The sequence below is a fragment of the Papilio xuthus genome, unplaced genomic scaffold (genome assembly GCF_000836235.2).
Source record: "Papilio xuthus unplaced genomic scaffold, Pxut_1.1 DF827789.1, whole genome shotgun sequence".
NCBI lineage: Eukaryota > Metazoa > Arthropoda > Insecta > Lepidoptera > Papilionidae > Papilio > Papilio xuthus.
Genome location: NW_013530860.1, coordinates 1,561,992 through 1,578,481, shown reverse-complemented (window position 1 = coordinate 1,578,481; position 16,490 = coordinate 1,561,992). Strand labels below are relative to the sequence as shown.

The following is a 16,490-nucleotide window of genomic DNA, read 5'->3' as shown; positions in this document are numbered from 1 at the left end:
TACGTGGTAACAGTCGTCGGGTTGTTTGGGAATAGAATAATCATGCGACTCAAGTATTTGAGAAGCATGTTGACCGATTTCTAAAATTAGTGACGTGGCATTTAACTGTGGGTTTTGTTGTTGTTTTGTTTCATTAACTAACGGTTTCATAACATTGAATAATTCAGCTGTTAAAGTCACGTTTACATAAGCGTACAGTTTGAAAATGTTTATTTACATTTCGTAAAGGTCATAACGCTATCAGCTATATCTTATTTCTTACTATTTTACTAATATTATAAATGCGAATGTTTAGATGGATGGATGTTTGTTTGAAGGTATCTCCAGTACGACTGCATGAATTGCTGAATTTTGGCCAGACAGTTTTCTACATCGCCATCCTTCGTCCAGACTATGAAAGAACACATGGATATTTCTACATCCAGACTCTGGAAGAACACATAGGCTCCTTTTTTTTTACTTCCTTGCGGATGAGTTGCGGGTGATAGGTAGTTGATTATTAGTTGATTACATTATGGCCGCGGACGAGAGCGAAAGCTTGCCCGTGGTCCCGTCCCGATGCGTTGGAGGAACAGAGGGGTTTAGTGGGTATGCCTCCGTTATGGAGGAGAATCTCACATAACTACCGCGTCCCCCCCGGGGCGCGGAGTATGCAAGAAGCATACCCCTCTAAAAAAAAGGTATTTAGTTGATTATATTTTCTGATGTGTATGAAATATCAAAAATATAGAATACCATGAACCATGAAATAGTAGACCATAGATATTTGAAAGCTAAAGATACTATAATTTAATTAATAATGAACTTAGAACGAAGCATCAAAAGAAAAAAGTTATAGGTTATAATAAAAAAATATATCTCATCATGTATCGGCTGCCGTCGTTAAGCCGGCTATAAACGATAATGGAGTTTCGATTAAGTGCATAAGTAAATAATTCCGTGTTTTATTACTGTCCAGAGCCACCTCGGACTTCACCGCAGGAGGGGGGGCCGGCGACCCCGCGCTCCGCCGTCTCCCCGCCTGACCCTTCGCCTACCTTCCCCACGGTATGCTCTTTCAAACTACATAATTACATGCTACAGAACGTCTTCAATTATTTCATTGTTGTTGTCCGTCGCATAAATGTACAGAATTCTTTTTTTCATTGGAAACTTACATTCTCATTAAAATTTGATTTTAGGCTGAGACTATTATAGATTTCTGGCGCTACAAATTGAAGCTCAAATTGGTATTCCTTTGTTTCAAGAATTGGGTCTTGTTCATAATCATTATTTTGTCCTTTTTCATACTCTAGTCCTTCATCGTGTGTGTTTGTCACAAGTTTGCTTCTTCCAACTAAAATTTCGTCATCACAGTAAACACATTTTTTCTCTTGTCAATTCCATTTAAATCATCAGTCTATTTTTTTTTATAAAAATATTAGCAGATTTTTGTTTGTAAATTTACTAATATATCTTTTACCATTCCAACTAAGCTCTAGGCCTGTGCTAGGATGTGGTTTACGACAATAGTCGAAGGGCGGGATTCGAACCTCCGACCTCGTCATCAAAAATCCGTACCCTTAACCATTAGGCTATTGAAGCTTATTTGATTGTCTATTTATTAATTTAGATCCGTGGTGTGGAGATCGGCATTGTAGTGTTAGTCCTGATCGTATGGATCGGGGCGATAGCGCTGTTTTTCAACAGATGGGGAAAGATTCGAATGTTATTACCGTATCAACCGGACTACAAACAGGAACAATTAAAGGTAAATTAATCATTTTTACACGTTATATCTTTAAATGTACCTACAATCTTCTGTGTTTTTTTGAGTGAGATAATTTGGTCAAATTAGATGACAATGCCATCAAAGTTTAGAAGATTTTTTGGGGAAATTATCAGAATATTAATTGGCAGAAGTAATTCGCTGTTAGCCAGTATAATTTTGAATTACTATTCTATATTTCGAAGTAATTGATTTGAAAATGTATTTAACGATTGGATAAACAATTTAATTCTGTTTAGTAAAACAATTGCGTTGCGGAACATCGATGTTAGTTTGTTTTAAATAGTTATTTCCAATGAGGTTTTCAATTAACAGGTGGAAGAGTGCACTTCCCATGTATCAACGCCGTTGTAAAACATGGTGTGTTTTAATCTCCAAGTAATATTAGACAATCGCTTTGAATTTTGCTCTGACCCACTATAGTTCTTTTACCTTTTATTAGAAAAATAGCTAGATCACAGACTGCTACTTCATTTAAAGTAAGCTATAATCTAAGTTAGCAGTTTGTTGTAAATAATCTTTTGCATTTAGAATTTTTGTTTTCAATTATAGTATCAAATTATCTGATTGATTATTCCGATTATTTTTAATTCATGACGCATTCATTAGCTTAAATAGGCTTATCAAGTTAAAAATTTCAAGAAATGTGTACAGTTCAGATACATTCCCTTCTCCTATTATTTTTGATATCAACAGAATTTGTAGTGACCTCTATATATTACTAAGAATGGACCTATAAGTACAAAAAACTCGTTTATAAAAATAACAACGTTAAAGAATGTCCGTAGAAGGAATGTGATGTAAAATTTTTTGATTTGATGCTCAGATTTCCGGAATGAATTACTTCTTCTTAAGTTAACGTATTTTAAATTCTTTCATTTCATTTTATTGTACAATTTTTAGGTGCCAGGAAGCAGTGCATTGGCTGCAGCGGCTGCTGGTGGCACTTGTGGAGGACATTCAGCACCGTCTGCTTGCTCGGTAACTACACTGCAAAACTTCTATGACATTAATATATATCACTTTCTTACGTTCTATTTTTCTTCTTCATTTTTCTGTATGTTGTTGTATTCTCCTTTGAATCGGCTTAGGATTGTCCTTTCTATTCAGGAAATCTTTTTTCATATCTTTATTTAATTTACGAACTCTTATTATTATTTTTAAATATGGACAGCTCTGTTAGTGTTTATGTCTTAACATGCTTGTCAAGTTAAATAAATAATTAATTATGATTTTTTGGTATTAAACATATTTTTATTTGATACTAGCAGTCGCCCGCGACTCCGTCCGCGCGGTATTAAAAAATAAATGTAGGCCGATTCTCAGACTTACTCAATATGCTCACAAAATTTCATGAGAATCGGTCAAGCCGTTTCGGAGGAGTATGGGAATGAAAATTGTGACACGAGAATTTTATATTTAAGATTAAAGCAATTGAAAAATGAAGATATTTATGTTAGAAATAAATTGGCAGAAATTGAGGTTTTCATATTCACTTGGAATTTAAAATATATTTTAACCATTATCTTTAATGAAAGCCATTTCAAAAGAGCTATTGCCTCGGAAAATGTTAGTCGGTAAATACCTTTTGATCAGATAAAGTTGTAAGATTAATGTTTGCCAAGCAATAGGGAAGATTTATTCAATTGTATGTTCTGACGTTTGAAGGTCAAAAGCAGTCGCGGCTTGCGAGTGCTTACGATATTTAAACCTTTGCTAATGTGATTTCTAACTGCAATGCACCATAGTTACCACACCAAGGTCGCTTAAATCCTGCGGCGTGTTGCAGTAGGAAATTAAAATTAAATCAGAGACCTGCGCACTTATTTTAAACCTCATATCTACTAAAGAAAATCTACAAAGACTCCTTTACAGCTTGTCTAAAGCAATTATTATTTAAAATTGTTGTTTAATTTTTATTTTACTTGATTCTTCGTGACTTGACTTAAAGTCCTATGTCCCCGTCCCCGGGGCAGAGGGCGTGCCCAGTGCGCCGCTAGTTCGCTCTATCTTGGGCTCTGCGTTTGGTCTCGGGCCATGTCAGCCCGATCGCCTTCATTTCGGCAGCTATTAATCTAAAATTGAAAACCAGGTGCGTCAAACTTAAAAAAGAAGCCAAAGACTTTTACCTTGCGGTTACCTTATAGACTAATACTTTCTAACGTTTTATCGTTTAATTATACGGTCTTGTAAACACGAACCAGATTTGTATAAAACAAGCACATGCTACTGACGTAAATTCTATTTAATTCAGCAGTCTCTTGAGACTTAGATGCAGTTACTTCTCAACTCCATCTCTCTAAATAATGAAACAACATTCCTCTTTTTGATGCAAAGTTCTGAATCCAAATAACAAAAAAGGTGTACGAACACTTCATTTGACTATGTTTCTGATTTTATGACGATATGCACTTTAATATTGAAGATAAAAAAATATATTCTAAAAATGGTAGCTAGCATGCACGGAAATGCATGCTTAACATGCAAGAAAAGTATTTAATTTATTGCCTTAGTCATGGGTTGCATAATAATTTCTTTTACATTATGACTTTGATAAATTATTCGTAAAACTGATGATATTTTAAATTTACAAGCGTTTAATAATACAGCACAGCTGTTGTACATTAAGATGTGGCTTATTGTAGATTTACAAAACGTGGAATCGATAGTAAATTTGCACTACAGTTTCCTAGACAAGAATTTACCTAACAAATGTTATTAAATACACCAAATCATAGTCTACACTATCGGTCAAAGCTTTGTACAAAGCTTTTATGTTTGAAGCTTTACTTGTAGAGAATTTTACACTTAATTATTTTTTTTTTATATCAAGGTGGCAAACAAGCGAGCGGCCACCTAAAATCGCTAAAATAGCGAAGTGACCGTTACCTATAGACATACGCAATTGCATAAGCGTTGCTTACCTTTAATCGACGGGGGAGAGGATGCACAGAAAGAAAACATTTCCATGCATCCTCTCATCCGGAATGTCTACTTCCACTTCCCATCCTTTCTTTATAAGTAAAAGGGTAGGAAGGGAAAGAGGACTAATAAGCCTCCGGGACGCACCGTAATACTACATTTTAATAGTACTCCATGAGAAGATGTAAAAAACACTTTACTATATGTTGTAATTTTATCTATTCCGATTTCCTTCAAATTAATGTTAGATGTAATCAATCGAGGTTATTGCAAAGCACTTCACCATAGCGATGTATATTTTAAACAGTATTCTATTGAGATTTAGGGTTTGTCTCTCAAAATGGACCTAACGGTTACTCGGAAACACTTTATTCATTATTGAAATTTACTATCGTAATTATTCTATTGGACCATAAATTATATTTTAGTACATTCTCTTGGTTGCAAAGGTTCGAAGACAGTAACATCCTTTAAGAGTAGATTTCAAATTTCTTCAATGGAAAAAATAAATATTATATATTTCGTAGAATACAAATTGTTTTACTACTTTATAAATTATGTAATTTACAGGTAACATAAAGCAGGTCAATTAAAAAACGTCTTAGTTTTGGTTGAAACATTTTAAGGTTGAGTATCGACTCCGTTGTTTGTATCACTAAATCGGTTTGGTGCAGGACGTATGCTGTCTTCTGGATCGTTGCTTCCAATACCCAAGACGGAGCGCCCGCGACTGTGGCTGTCAATTTGCCTTACTCCACGCGGCGCCAGACGAACAAAATCAGAGCAGCTAGCGGAGTCCAGCCCGCGCTCGATCGCGGGCTTGCCCCCACTGCCAATGCCGCTGTGCCGGTTGCGACCACCAAGTAAGCAGTGGCAGCAGTGGCACGCTTACTAGTGTGTTACTAGCCTTGCGTATCACACTTGTTACCGGCCTTTTGTACCATGCCAGTGTGTTACAGATAATACGTATCACACTAGTGTGTTGCTGGCCTTATGTATCACACTATTGTGTTACCAGCCTTATACGTATCACACGTATTTGAAACACGCACGCTCCAAATGTTACACGGTCTTATTGCACAGTCAATTCACCAAATGTAAATATCATTCACTATTTTAGATGGGTCTTTTTAAAATGTGTTATGACTCATCTTTTATAATTGGCACGTTTTGATTTATTCTCATTATAAAATAACTAGCGATAACAATAACACAAACGTTTCAGCAAAGTGAAGATCATAAATAAAAGAACATGATAGTAGAAAAAATCTACGTAAAATTGAACAGTTTTCTACGACATTTTCGGTGATTCATTTCTAATAGAAATGAGTAAGTTCTCTACAAGTATAGCGTCTTATCAAGTTATCGTCAACTATCAACGAAGTCTTTTTAAAATAAAAATATAATAAAATATTGCGATTTGCAAAATAAATTATGATGAACTATGCTTTATAATTTGAAACAGAGCGTCCAATTTAATTTGACAAATAAGCGTGTTCTAATTGCAATTCTAAGGGCACGAACCTTGACATGGTTTAATTATTCTCGTAATTTGAATATACTACCTAATGCTTCCAGTACCTACTTCACCTAATGCTTCAGTTACTCAAGCACTATTTCATTTTCTCTTAAAAAAACTTAAATCTAACCTTTTTCTATATTATATTTGATATTTTTATCATTAAAATATATTTAATTTCACTGAATACTGCATTCATAAATCATCTTGTGCATTTTAAGTTCACCTTTTACTTGCACAATTTGAATTTTCTTTGGATATTTTATCACCTATATAGTTGACTTTTTAATTTTTATTGGGTGTCGGAATACTGCACTTTGCACATATTACAAAAAAAAATAATAAAGATAGGTCTGTTATTAGGGTTAACTAACTAAGTACGTAAAGCGATGATGGTTGAGTAAGGGAGACAATTTGATCAAGACGAGTGTAATCCATGATATTTGGTAAAATATATTTTTTCACGGTTCGTTATTTTCACAACGATGGTAATAAATTTTTAATGCCCGTGTTCACGCGTAAAAAATCACGATTCGTCATGCGATGTGTCTACTACCTTTGCGATGTGAAAGTCATTCGTCATAATTATCGACTTTTTTGATGAATCTACAATAAAGGATCCCGTGCGTAAAAACCCTAAGTATTTTTATCATTAAACATTTAATAGTATTATGCATTATAATTATTAGTGTTAGGGATTTTTTTTAATTATGATGTTTAAAACCAATCTACGAAAGGTTTTGTTTTTGTCACTGGCATGTAGGAAACCAAAAAGTTTTTAAGCAATAAAATATTTATATATTCTTTTTTTTTGTTGCAGCATATGCGCTGGTCGCACACCCACACGCAGAGCTTAGAGTGCGAAGAGCGGCTGTTATCGCGCTGCAGCCGGCCGCGAGTCAACTCCGCCATCTTTGTGTCCGCTGAGCCGGCTGGATTCGCTGGCTTCGATCCCGGCGAATTCCTACGCAGGCACGGCTCGCAGTCCAAATTATGTCGTAAAGCGAGGTAACGTATCTTCTTTTATTTCAGCTCAGTTAACATTGTTACGTAATGGTGATTCAATAGTTTGCATAGGACTTACGTTGACTAAGATTGTCCGAATACGACTTATTGGTGCGTAAGAATTTTCTTCATTACATTTATAATATTTTTTATTATAGATCTGCTGATAACATACCTCTAACAACAATGAGTGATTCATCAGAGAGGCTTTGCAAAGCAAAAGCGCCACGAGAAGAGACCATAAGCGAAGAAGGTAAATCTGACGACAGTGGCAGTGTCGAGACAGTGCGACATTTCGGTCTACCCATACTCTCTGTATCCGGTCCTTCACCCCCAGATGAAGATTACGATCAAATAGATGAGTACCTGTAGCATTTTCATACCAGTTTCCAGTTAAAATACGTTCTAGAGAAGATGCGACCGCCTTGGCCATCTCCCGCTCAAAGTCCCAAGTCAGACGAAGAGCGACTCTGAATAAACGTTCTGGAAACTGAGGATTTTTTTGTGTCTGACTGTTTATCAGTCAAAAACTACAACGATTTTCGCCTGAACTTTTTACTAAGTGTGTCTTGCTAAGGGACCATAGTGTTTAGTGTGTTTTGTTTTCTTTATTCGTTTAGACGATTCGTAATCTTATATTCCCTTATTCTCTATTGAGTGCTAAGCTATTAAATGTAAGTAATTTAAAATCTATATTACACCTTATTAGTGTATAAAAAGAGCACAAAATTCATTAATAAATTTTAACAGTGCCACTTCTATTATTAGTTTATACACAATGATGTCTATAAATATATTATTGTAAGCAATTTCTTGTAAGTATTGCATAATATAAATCTCCAATATCTTACATAATTCAACAAATACCTTTTGTAGTATGCAATGATTTAATAATTTTAATATAGAAAAATAATCTTATTATAAATAAATATCGTAATTACGTCACAAATAATAAATATTTCTATAAGTAGGATCTACATATGAGGTGTATTAAAGGTTGAATTTTGGTCCAATGAAATATTGCACGTGGTGTCTAGAATTTAAGATTCTATTGAATAAATGGAAATAAACATCGAGGATTGAAAAAGTTAGGTGTGTTTTAAATTAATTTGTCCTTATGCTTAGATCTGATAAGTCTTGATTAGATATAAACATTATAAATATAAGTGTGTGGTGTTGTTTTGTGTTTTTGTATAATTTTGAAATAATTTTCTTTATAAATTGACTATAATTAATATAGTCAATCCAGTCAATTATAAAATATTTAAATTGTAAATTTTTGTACAGAATTACGCGTAGGATCGATTAAAATAAGGCGTTAATTTACTATCTATCTGAATACGGATATCTATCTAACGGAATAATTTAAAATTCAATATTTGCTATTTAAGTTTGGTACTGGATTTGGGACCAGACGGTATGAAAAAATTGTTTAATTAGGAAACAGAAGATTTAACAACTATTTATAGACCTTACCACGAATTACAAAAAAATGAAGAGGAGTTAATCAAATGTCTTGTTCAATATTTTCTAACAAAATTTCACTTTTTGTTGAAATCAAACGTTAATTATCATATTCAATTTTTTTATTATCAAATACAACTGTTAGTTCTAAAGCTGTAAGTTCATAGCTGAAATTCTAAAGTAAAATTTTGCTGCATATGTAATACTTTAAGTGACTCAAAACATTCGACATTTTATGCTACAGATTATCTTAAAATTGATAGTGAAGGGTCTGTCTGGAAATATTTAGAAGCGATACCTTCCGACCAATTTATGTTATGTGGTGATAAGAAAGGAATTTACCAAAACTATTACGTATTAAAAAATTTGCCATGTTCACTTTTGAGAATATTCCTAGTCATTTTTCCAGTCTTAATTACGTTTTTATGTACATTATAATAAAAAAAAGATGAATAAAGAATTGAACTTAAATAATTGATTTAAAAAAGAGCTCTCAGAAAAAACTATAGTTCATTGCACCATATCATTATGCCGAATAATTCAAAACTTTATAAATTCAAATAAAATCGATTTTACACGTAAGACTATTAATTCCCTCCATTATTATATATTCATAATCCATTATAATTATATAATATATATACAGGGTGTCCCAAAATTCAACGATAAAACGGAAATGGTGTATAGCCAGCTCGATAACTACACCGGGAAAAATAAAAAAAAACCATCTCTTTTTGTTTAAAAGTTACATTAAATTTTGTAACTTTTCTTATAATTTGATAACCACCACCATATGATCAGACACTGTGGCCACAAATATGAAGATATTCCTGCAATTTTTTTTGTATTAGCTACCTAAGTAACATAGCTATTAATTGAAGTTAAAAATTGGACCAAAACATTCGTGATTTTTTTTAGTATTTTTCCCGGTGTAGTTATCGAGCTGGCTATACACCATTTCCATTTTGTCGTTGAATTTTGTGACACCCTGTATAAGTAATTCCATCATTTATTTATACATCATAAATTAAAATAAACTTAGAAATAATCCAATGAAAAAATAATCTTCAAAATATCACACTATTCTACTGTATGTGTTATTTTTCTTATTTCTGTAATTATAAAACGATTGCTACTTATATTGCATGTAGATACATTGTAATAAGTAGATATTCACATCGTAAAAATTGTAGGTTGTTTTAAAATATAAAGAGTATATTAAAGTGTATGTAGGCGTAGTCTATGCCCATAACAAACACCGAGCACTGGGCGGCCATCTTGTAAAACAGTCAGTTCAGAAGTGGTCGCAATTCCACGTTTCGTCTGATGAGTGTGCGTCCCGGAGGCCTTATTTAGTCCTCTTTCCCTTCCTACCCTTTTTCTTATAAGGAAAGGATGGGAAATAGAATTGGACTTTCCGGATGAGAGGATGCATGGAAATGTTTTCTTTCTGTGCATCCTCTCCTCCGTCGATTAAAGGTAGGCATATGCAATTGCGTATGTCTATGTGCAACGGTCACTTCGCCATTACAGCGATTTCAGGTGGCCGTTCGCTTGTTTGCCAACTTATGACATAAAAAAGTACGCTTCAGTTTGTCATAAGGTGTGCACGCGATCACGTGCTCGGTGGATGTTATGGGCAACTGCGCCTTAACATGTATATTAAACTTTTGTTATCATATATATCAACTTAGAGTCAAAGTATAGTAAAAATATATATTTAAATTACTTTTAGATATAGCATCAGTAGGAAGTCGTCTTGTGCCAAGAAATTGTTTCCAAAGTTTGCAGCTTTTTTTATCAAATAATAATTAGGTGAATTAATTTCTTCATATATTCAATATTTAGTTAATAGGCCTTAAGAAATATTAATCCATATTTCTCCAATATTGATTCAAGTCATATTGTAACTTTACGTATGTAAGGAAAATGTACATATCTACAATGAACAAAATATATTATGCTCATATATATACTTATTGTAAAATACATAAACTCTAATAGATTACATAACTATAATTATATTTACATTCTTATGGCATCTATTTACTATCACAATGAAATAAAATAATAATGAAATTCTTATTTGTTTTATTTGACAATAACTTGTTCATATAATTTTAGTTGACGTCAGCGTGGTTGACTATGGCCTAATCACCCTTAACTTAGGGTAGGCTCCGAGCCCCTCGGTGGGGACATATAGTGAGCTGATGATGATAATTTTAGTTTCATTAATCTTACTAATATTATAAAATGCAAAAGATTAGATAGATGGATGTTTATTAAAAGGTATTTCTACAACGGTTAAAAGGATCTCGCTGAAATTTGGCATAGATTTGAACATAGTCTGGAAGAATACATAGGCTACTTATGTTTTTTTTTTAATTCGCGGGGAATTTCACACAGTCGTGAGCTATATCTAGTAACTAAATACTTTTAAAAATCAAAAAAATGTTCTCTTTTTGAAAAGCTATCCATTTTTCAACTTAAAATGTATTGAAAAAAAAGTAATTCTTAAATTAAAATGTACCATGAACGAATACTTAACTATAAAAACGAAAACATTCCGAATTGCGAAATACAATGCGACAGTTTTTGTTTCTTTTTACTTCGTAAACTACTTTATAAGTAAATGTCCCTAGACGACTTGAGTTTGAAAATAAAATAAAAGAATATTTGGGCCAATTTATTCACAGATATTAAAAGTTGCCGCTTATAAAGTTTTGTCATATACTTAAAACTTACAACAAGTAAAAAAAAAAAAATGTAAACCAATTAGTTTTAAAGAACTAAAAAACTTAATTCAAAAAAGATTTTAATCGAATTGAGATTGAGACAATTGAAATCTTTATTTAAACAAAGTCATTTCGCGAAAACATGCATATGCGTAGCTTTGTAATCGTTAAGTGAAACCTAAGTTATTTATTGTGTACCCAAGTGTTTCTATTTAATCTTATCTTACAACTCTTTCTAATGTTATTAATGCAAGTATCTGGATGCATGGATGGATGTTCGTTAGAAGATATTTCCAGAACAGCTGCAAGGACCTCGCTGCAATGTCACATAGATGGAGAACATAGCCTGGAAGGTCACAAAGGCTAATTGTTAAGTAATTTTTTCCGCACGGACGAAGCCGCGGATGACATTTATGTACGATATTTTTTGTATAAAATAATTGAAGTTTAACATTTAAATTGGGACATAAAAAACGAATTCATTTGATAACAATCAAACAAATCAAATGTACTTTCCGATTCTATTGAAATTGCGGAAATAGAAACGCTTCATAGATAATAATCGAAAAATAAACTTTCATATACTGCGGTCACTGGCAAACATTATGAATGGAAATTGGATTCAAATGGCTTTACACAGAATCGATAGCCAGAAATAGTCTATCATCCAATTGTGTAAAAACATTAAGTTGTGTATTTTAAGCGTATACATTCGAGTATTCCTGCTCAATTAATAATTCTTAAAAAAAATATGTTTAAAATAAGATATCTAATTGTTTTTGATTGAATAAAATTGCATATTATCGGTTAGACTATCGCGCGACTCTGTACGCGAGCGGCTTTCAACGCAGCCCCACCAATGAAAATAGGACAAGCGATTCCATACAAAGTTGAAATTGGAAGTAATTGACACTGTAAGGATTCTAGAGCTGTTGCCCGCACGTAGAATTGAAAAAAAAAACTATTAAATAGCCTATGTGTTCTTCCAGAATATGTTCTACATCTGTGCCAAATTTCTTCAAGATCCGTTGGGCCGTTCCGGAGTTATCTTCAAACAAACATCCATCCTTCCATCTAAACTTTCGGAGTAGACTATTATTTACTTTATGGAGGAACATTATAATAGACACAATTTTTCCACAAATACAAAATATTGGCAGTATATTTTGATGTTCACATGAAATACTACAATGGATAAAATGTAGGTGAAAATGTACTGCAATTTACTTCCCAATTTATAACACAATAGAAGTGCAATTCTATTCTCGGACTCAAAGCTTTTATCTCCTAGCACGATTTAATAAAACATATCAAATAAAAGATGTCGCGCGCGACTCCGTCCGCTCGGAATTAAAAAAAAATAAAACTTATTAAAAACCTATATGTTATATCAGACTATGTTCTACATCCTTTGAGTCGTTCCATCCATACTTCCAAGCAACCAATAATTTTCATTTGCAACAAGTCGCACCTTATGTAAAAACGATAAAAAAGTGGACGAATTAAAAGACGTTCATTATTTAAAATAATCACTTTTCTTGGTCATTATACAACTGACGACAACCGATAATTGACTAAAAATCAATATTTTATGTTTTACACACAACTAGCAATTGCACGCGACTGTACATTAGCAATTCGCCAAGTATTTCCTTAAACGACATAGTTTAGTCGTCTATTAACGATAATAGCTATTTGATTATACGCATTAACTGATGCCAGTATCGTCTTTGTTTAAATAGCGTGCAATACGAAACATTCTACAAAACTTTAGGTCCTTATAGCGTTGATCACTATTTGTCAAGGTCATTAAAGAGAGACAAAAGGTCACAAGGATTCATACACAGGGTGTTTCTAATACTTTCAGTCATTCTGGAGTTATCTGCCACCAAATAGGCATTTATCAGTAGAACGAACGGTCGTTGGGGCCAGCAAAGTCCTGGAGAGGCGGCCACGGACAGATTGACGTAGTGTAGACCCTCTAAGAAGATTTAGACAAGGTTGCAGGAGTGTCCTGGATACGGGTAGCACAGAACCGATCATCGTGGCGATCTTAGTAGGAGGGCTATGCCCAGCAATGGGCGTCTTATGGCTGAACAAGCAACGATTAAACACACAAATATCGCTTCGCATCGCTTACGGCACTACTTGTACAAAAACACCCTGTATAAAAATCAGTATAAATTGGAGTAGACCGAACGGTGTTCAATACGTTTTGTGTTGTAAAATGTCGATCTTTGTTCTTAACAAATTGACGTTTTAAACGGGGACGTAACTTAACGCTTCGAAACCGATTAAATTAATGTTGTAATTTATTTTGTAAATGATGTAATTGTTTAAACACGCTTTTACTGAGAAGAATTTGTCGACATTTAAATTTACAAAATAAGTGTATATTTGCAGTCGAAAAAAATATTAAGTAAACATTTCTTTTAACAAATAAAATGATTTTATGTGGCATTGCTCAAGAGTATGTTAGTCATGTCTTTTTTATTTTATACAGAATTAAAGTACAGAAATCGAGCAAACAATATGACCTTGAGTAACAGTACGTGTTCATTGGCACGCGCCGGACGCACCGCACGCACGGAATAGATGGATTAGCTTTGTATTTCGATGCTGGCGGCGCGGATGATGGACGCAGCGCTTTATTAAATCGTACAAAGCAAACGAAAATCCGTTGCGGTCCGTGCGTGCTGTACGTCCGGCACAAGCCAATGTACGCGTAAATTAAACTACGAGACCGCGATTGTGTTAGGATGTAATATAATATTTAAGACAATCTTTTGTAAAAATACGCCGTGGCTTTACTTTTTATTATCTCCATTCTAATTCTTAGGCACAATCTAAATTCATACTTTCAGATTTTATATTTACCTAAATTTTTGAAGAAGTTTTTGTTTATTTTATAACTGTAACAGTATTTAAGTCACTACCAAAACTCTTGTCCTTAACAAACAAAATCGACGCTTTTATTATTGTCCATTTTCCTTAGTACAATCCATTACTATAATCTGTTTTAATTAGACGGAGATTTTGGAACATTGATGGAATGGAATTAGGGAACAATGTTGACTACAAAGCCGACTATAAGTGTATGTAATAAATTTCGTACGGGTATTTAGTTAATCTGTGCAATCTAACGTACCCATTACGTTACATTTATTGATACGATGTACTCTAATCTTCTACTACAAATAGTAGAATAAAGTTACTACTAGTAGTATAATTTCTCTAATACCTATACAATTTTTAAGGATGCTTTTATATTTATACATTTTTTTTAAATGTGTCAAGTTGGAATGTCAAGATCGTAATTTTTTATCTATGTTGCATTTGTTTCATCATTTTAAAAATAAATTCGTCATTATTTAAATTCCAATGAAGCGGAAAGAAGGCTGCCTGAAAATAATGATATAAAATTTTGCTCAAGTTACCTCACAGTAATGATGAAAATGGCATTTGTATATTTATACGTTGTTATTGATAGAAGTAAATTGCTTTTGTATTTAGAATAGTTTTTTTTTAAAAGGAAATATGGCCTTTCTGTGCGTCTCCTCCTTCGTCGATTATATGTTGGCAAAGCATTATTTGTAGATGTCTATGGGCAACGGTATTTTAAAAAAGGTCTCACATTTATTATGGACTCTTTGAAATTATATCGTGAATAAATTAATATAAATTTTATGATTATATTTTATTTATCTATATTTGATGATCCTTTAGAGGTAGATAGTGCTAGTAACACAGATGGATGCCAAGATTTTTGACGTATTAACATATAATATAAATATAGATTAGTTATTCATGAAATCCAATATGTAACTGTCGATTTAAGAATATAAAAACTTTTTGTGTTTTTAAAACTAAATAAATTGTATCCGTGGTAGCTTTGTTTAAAAATGGAAACAAATATTTTGTTTTGTTCACTCCGCTACAGACCGCTGAGGTGAAAGGACGTGTCCGCTCGCCTCACTTCTGTCGCACCGCCCAACAATTCGTTGAGCAATCCGCACCTGCGCGCGCCGTAAAAGGTGCCGCCATTCTTTGTTCGCGAGCCGATTGTGTTGGTGCAATTTTTATTGCGCCCGCCATTTGACAAGCGATAATCCTAGTTTCGAGGTAGAACGTCGTCATTTCATTGTTCCTTAGGGAACTATTTATTGCACCACCACCTGGCAAGCAATTATCTAGTTTCTTATTAATAACATAGCAACGTCTATTGTTTCCGACTTCGGGAACTGCGTGAAAGGAATTGTGAAGTGCAGTTTTCACTGCGCGGAGCAACTTCTTAACAGCGCAATTTTAAAAGGCTAGCGGATACCTAACGGTGATAACGAAGCTAGTCAGGCAGCCCCGTTCGCCTGCGTTTCCCCTTCAGGGAACCGCGTAATTCGGAAGGGACCTCCACCACTGGCCTTGGGTAGTGCCCTAGTCAACATTGGTCCACGTTTGGCCTTTTAGAGCCCACGGGTAGCTTTAGTTAGACTTAAGTACACACCCGAGTGCACAATAAGATCGGCACTCGGACGCACTAGGGCTACACGTAGTAGGCACACATCCTCCCTGCTTAACCCAGCAGGGAGGGAGCTAGGGATACACACCCCGGCATCCCACCGGGAGAATTTAATATTTATAGAGAATAGGTCCACCATATGTCCAAATGGCGGACCTAAATCTTGTAGCCGTCCTGGAATTCCTCAGGGCAAAATTCCCTGACGCGTTTATGGCGCTTACCGCCGAAACCCAAGTCCGCGCAGGCCCATCCACGATCGACCCCATCAGCGATGCGTCGTTATCATCGGGTAGCGACCTCGAAGAAATGGAGCTAGACTCCCCCTTATCCCCCGAAAACCCGGAAGACACAGGAGGAACGTTTACGGAAGTCCGCAACAAGAAGAAACGCAAGAAGCGCTCTTCCCCCGCCCCCTCGTCAGCAGCGTCATCACCATCGTCATCGCCCGTACCTCCGAAAGCGCCGCGCCCTCACTCCCCGCTGGAATCCAGATCTGCCAAGTCGGATCCGATTCCTGCCCTTATGGCAATGCCCGTCGAGCCCCCCAAAACTGCTCCCATA

At 34.5% G+C, this 16,490-nt stretch overlaps 1 protein-coding gene across 2 annotated transcripts in view; it reads left to right on the top strand.

The window, feature by feature from the left end:
- The window catches only part of LOC106115428 (fibronectin type III domain-containing protein 5), a 46,350-nt gene extending 38,364 nt beyond the window's left edge, over positions 1-7,986 (top strand). For both annotated transcript variants that reach the window (XM_013308782.1, XM_013308781.1), the window contains exons 5-9: positions 959-1,047; positions 1,613-1,750; positions 2,672-2,749; positions 7,030-7,217; positions 7,373-7,986. In XM_013308782.1, coding sequence (XP_013164236.1) covers positions 959-1,047; positions 1,613-1,750; positions 2,672-2,749; positions 7,030-7,217; positions 7,373-7,586 — 707 coding nt within the window. In that variant the 3' untranslated portion in view covers positions 7,587-7,986. The remainder of the gene's footprint in view (positions 1-958; positions 1,048-1,612; positions 1,751-2,671; positions 2,750-7,029; positions 7,218-7,372) is intronic.
- Positions 7,987-16,490: the final 8,504 nt, after the last annotated feature.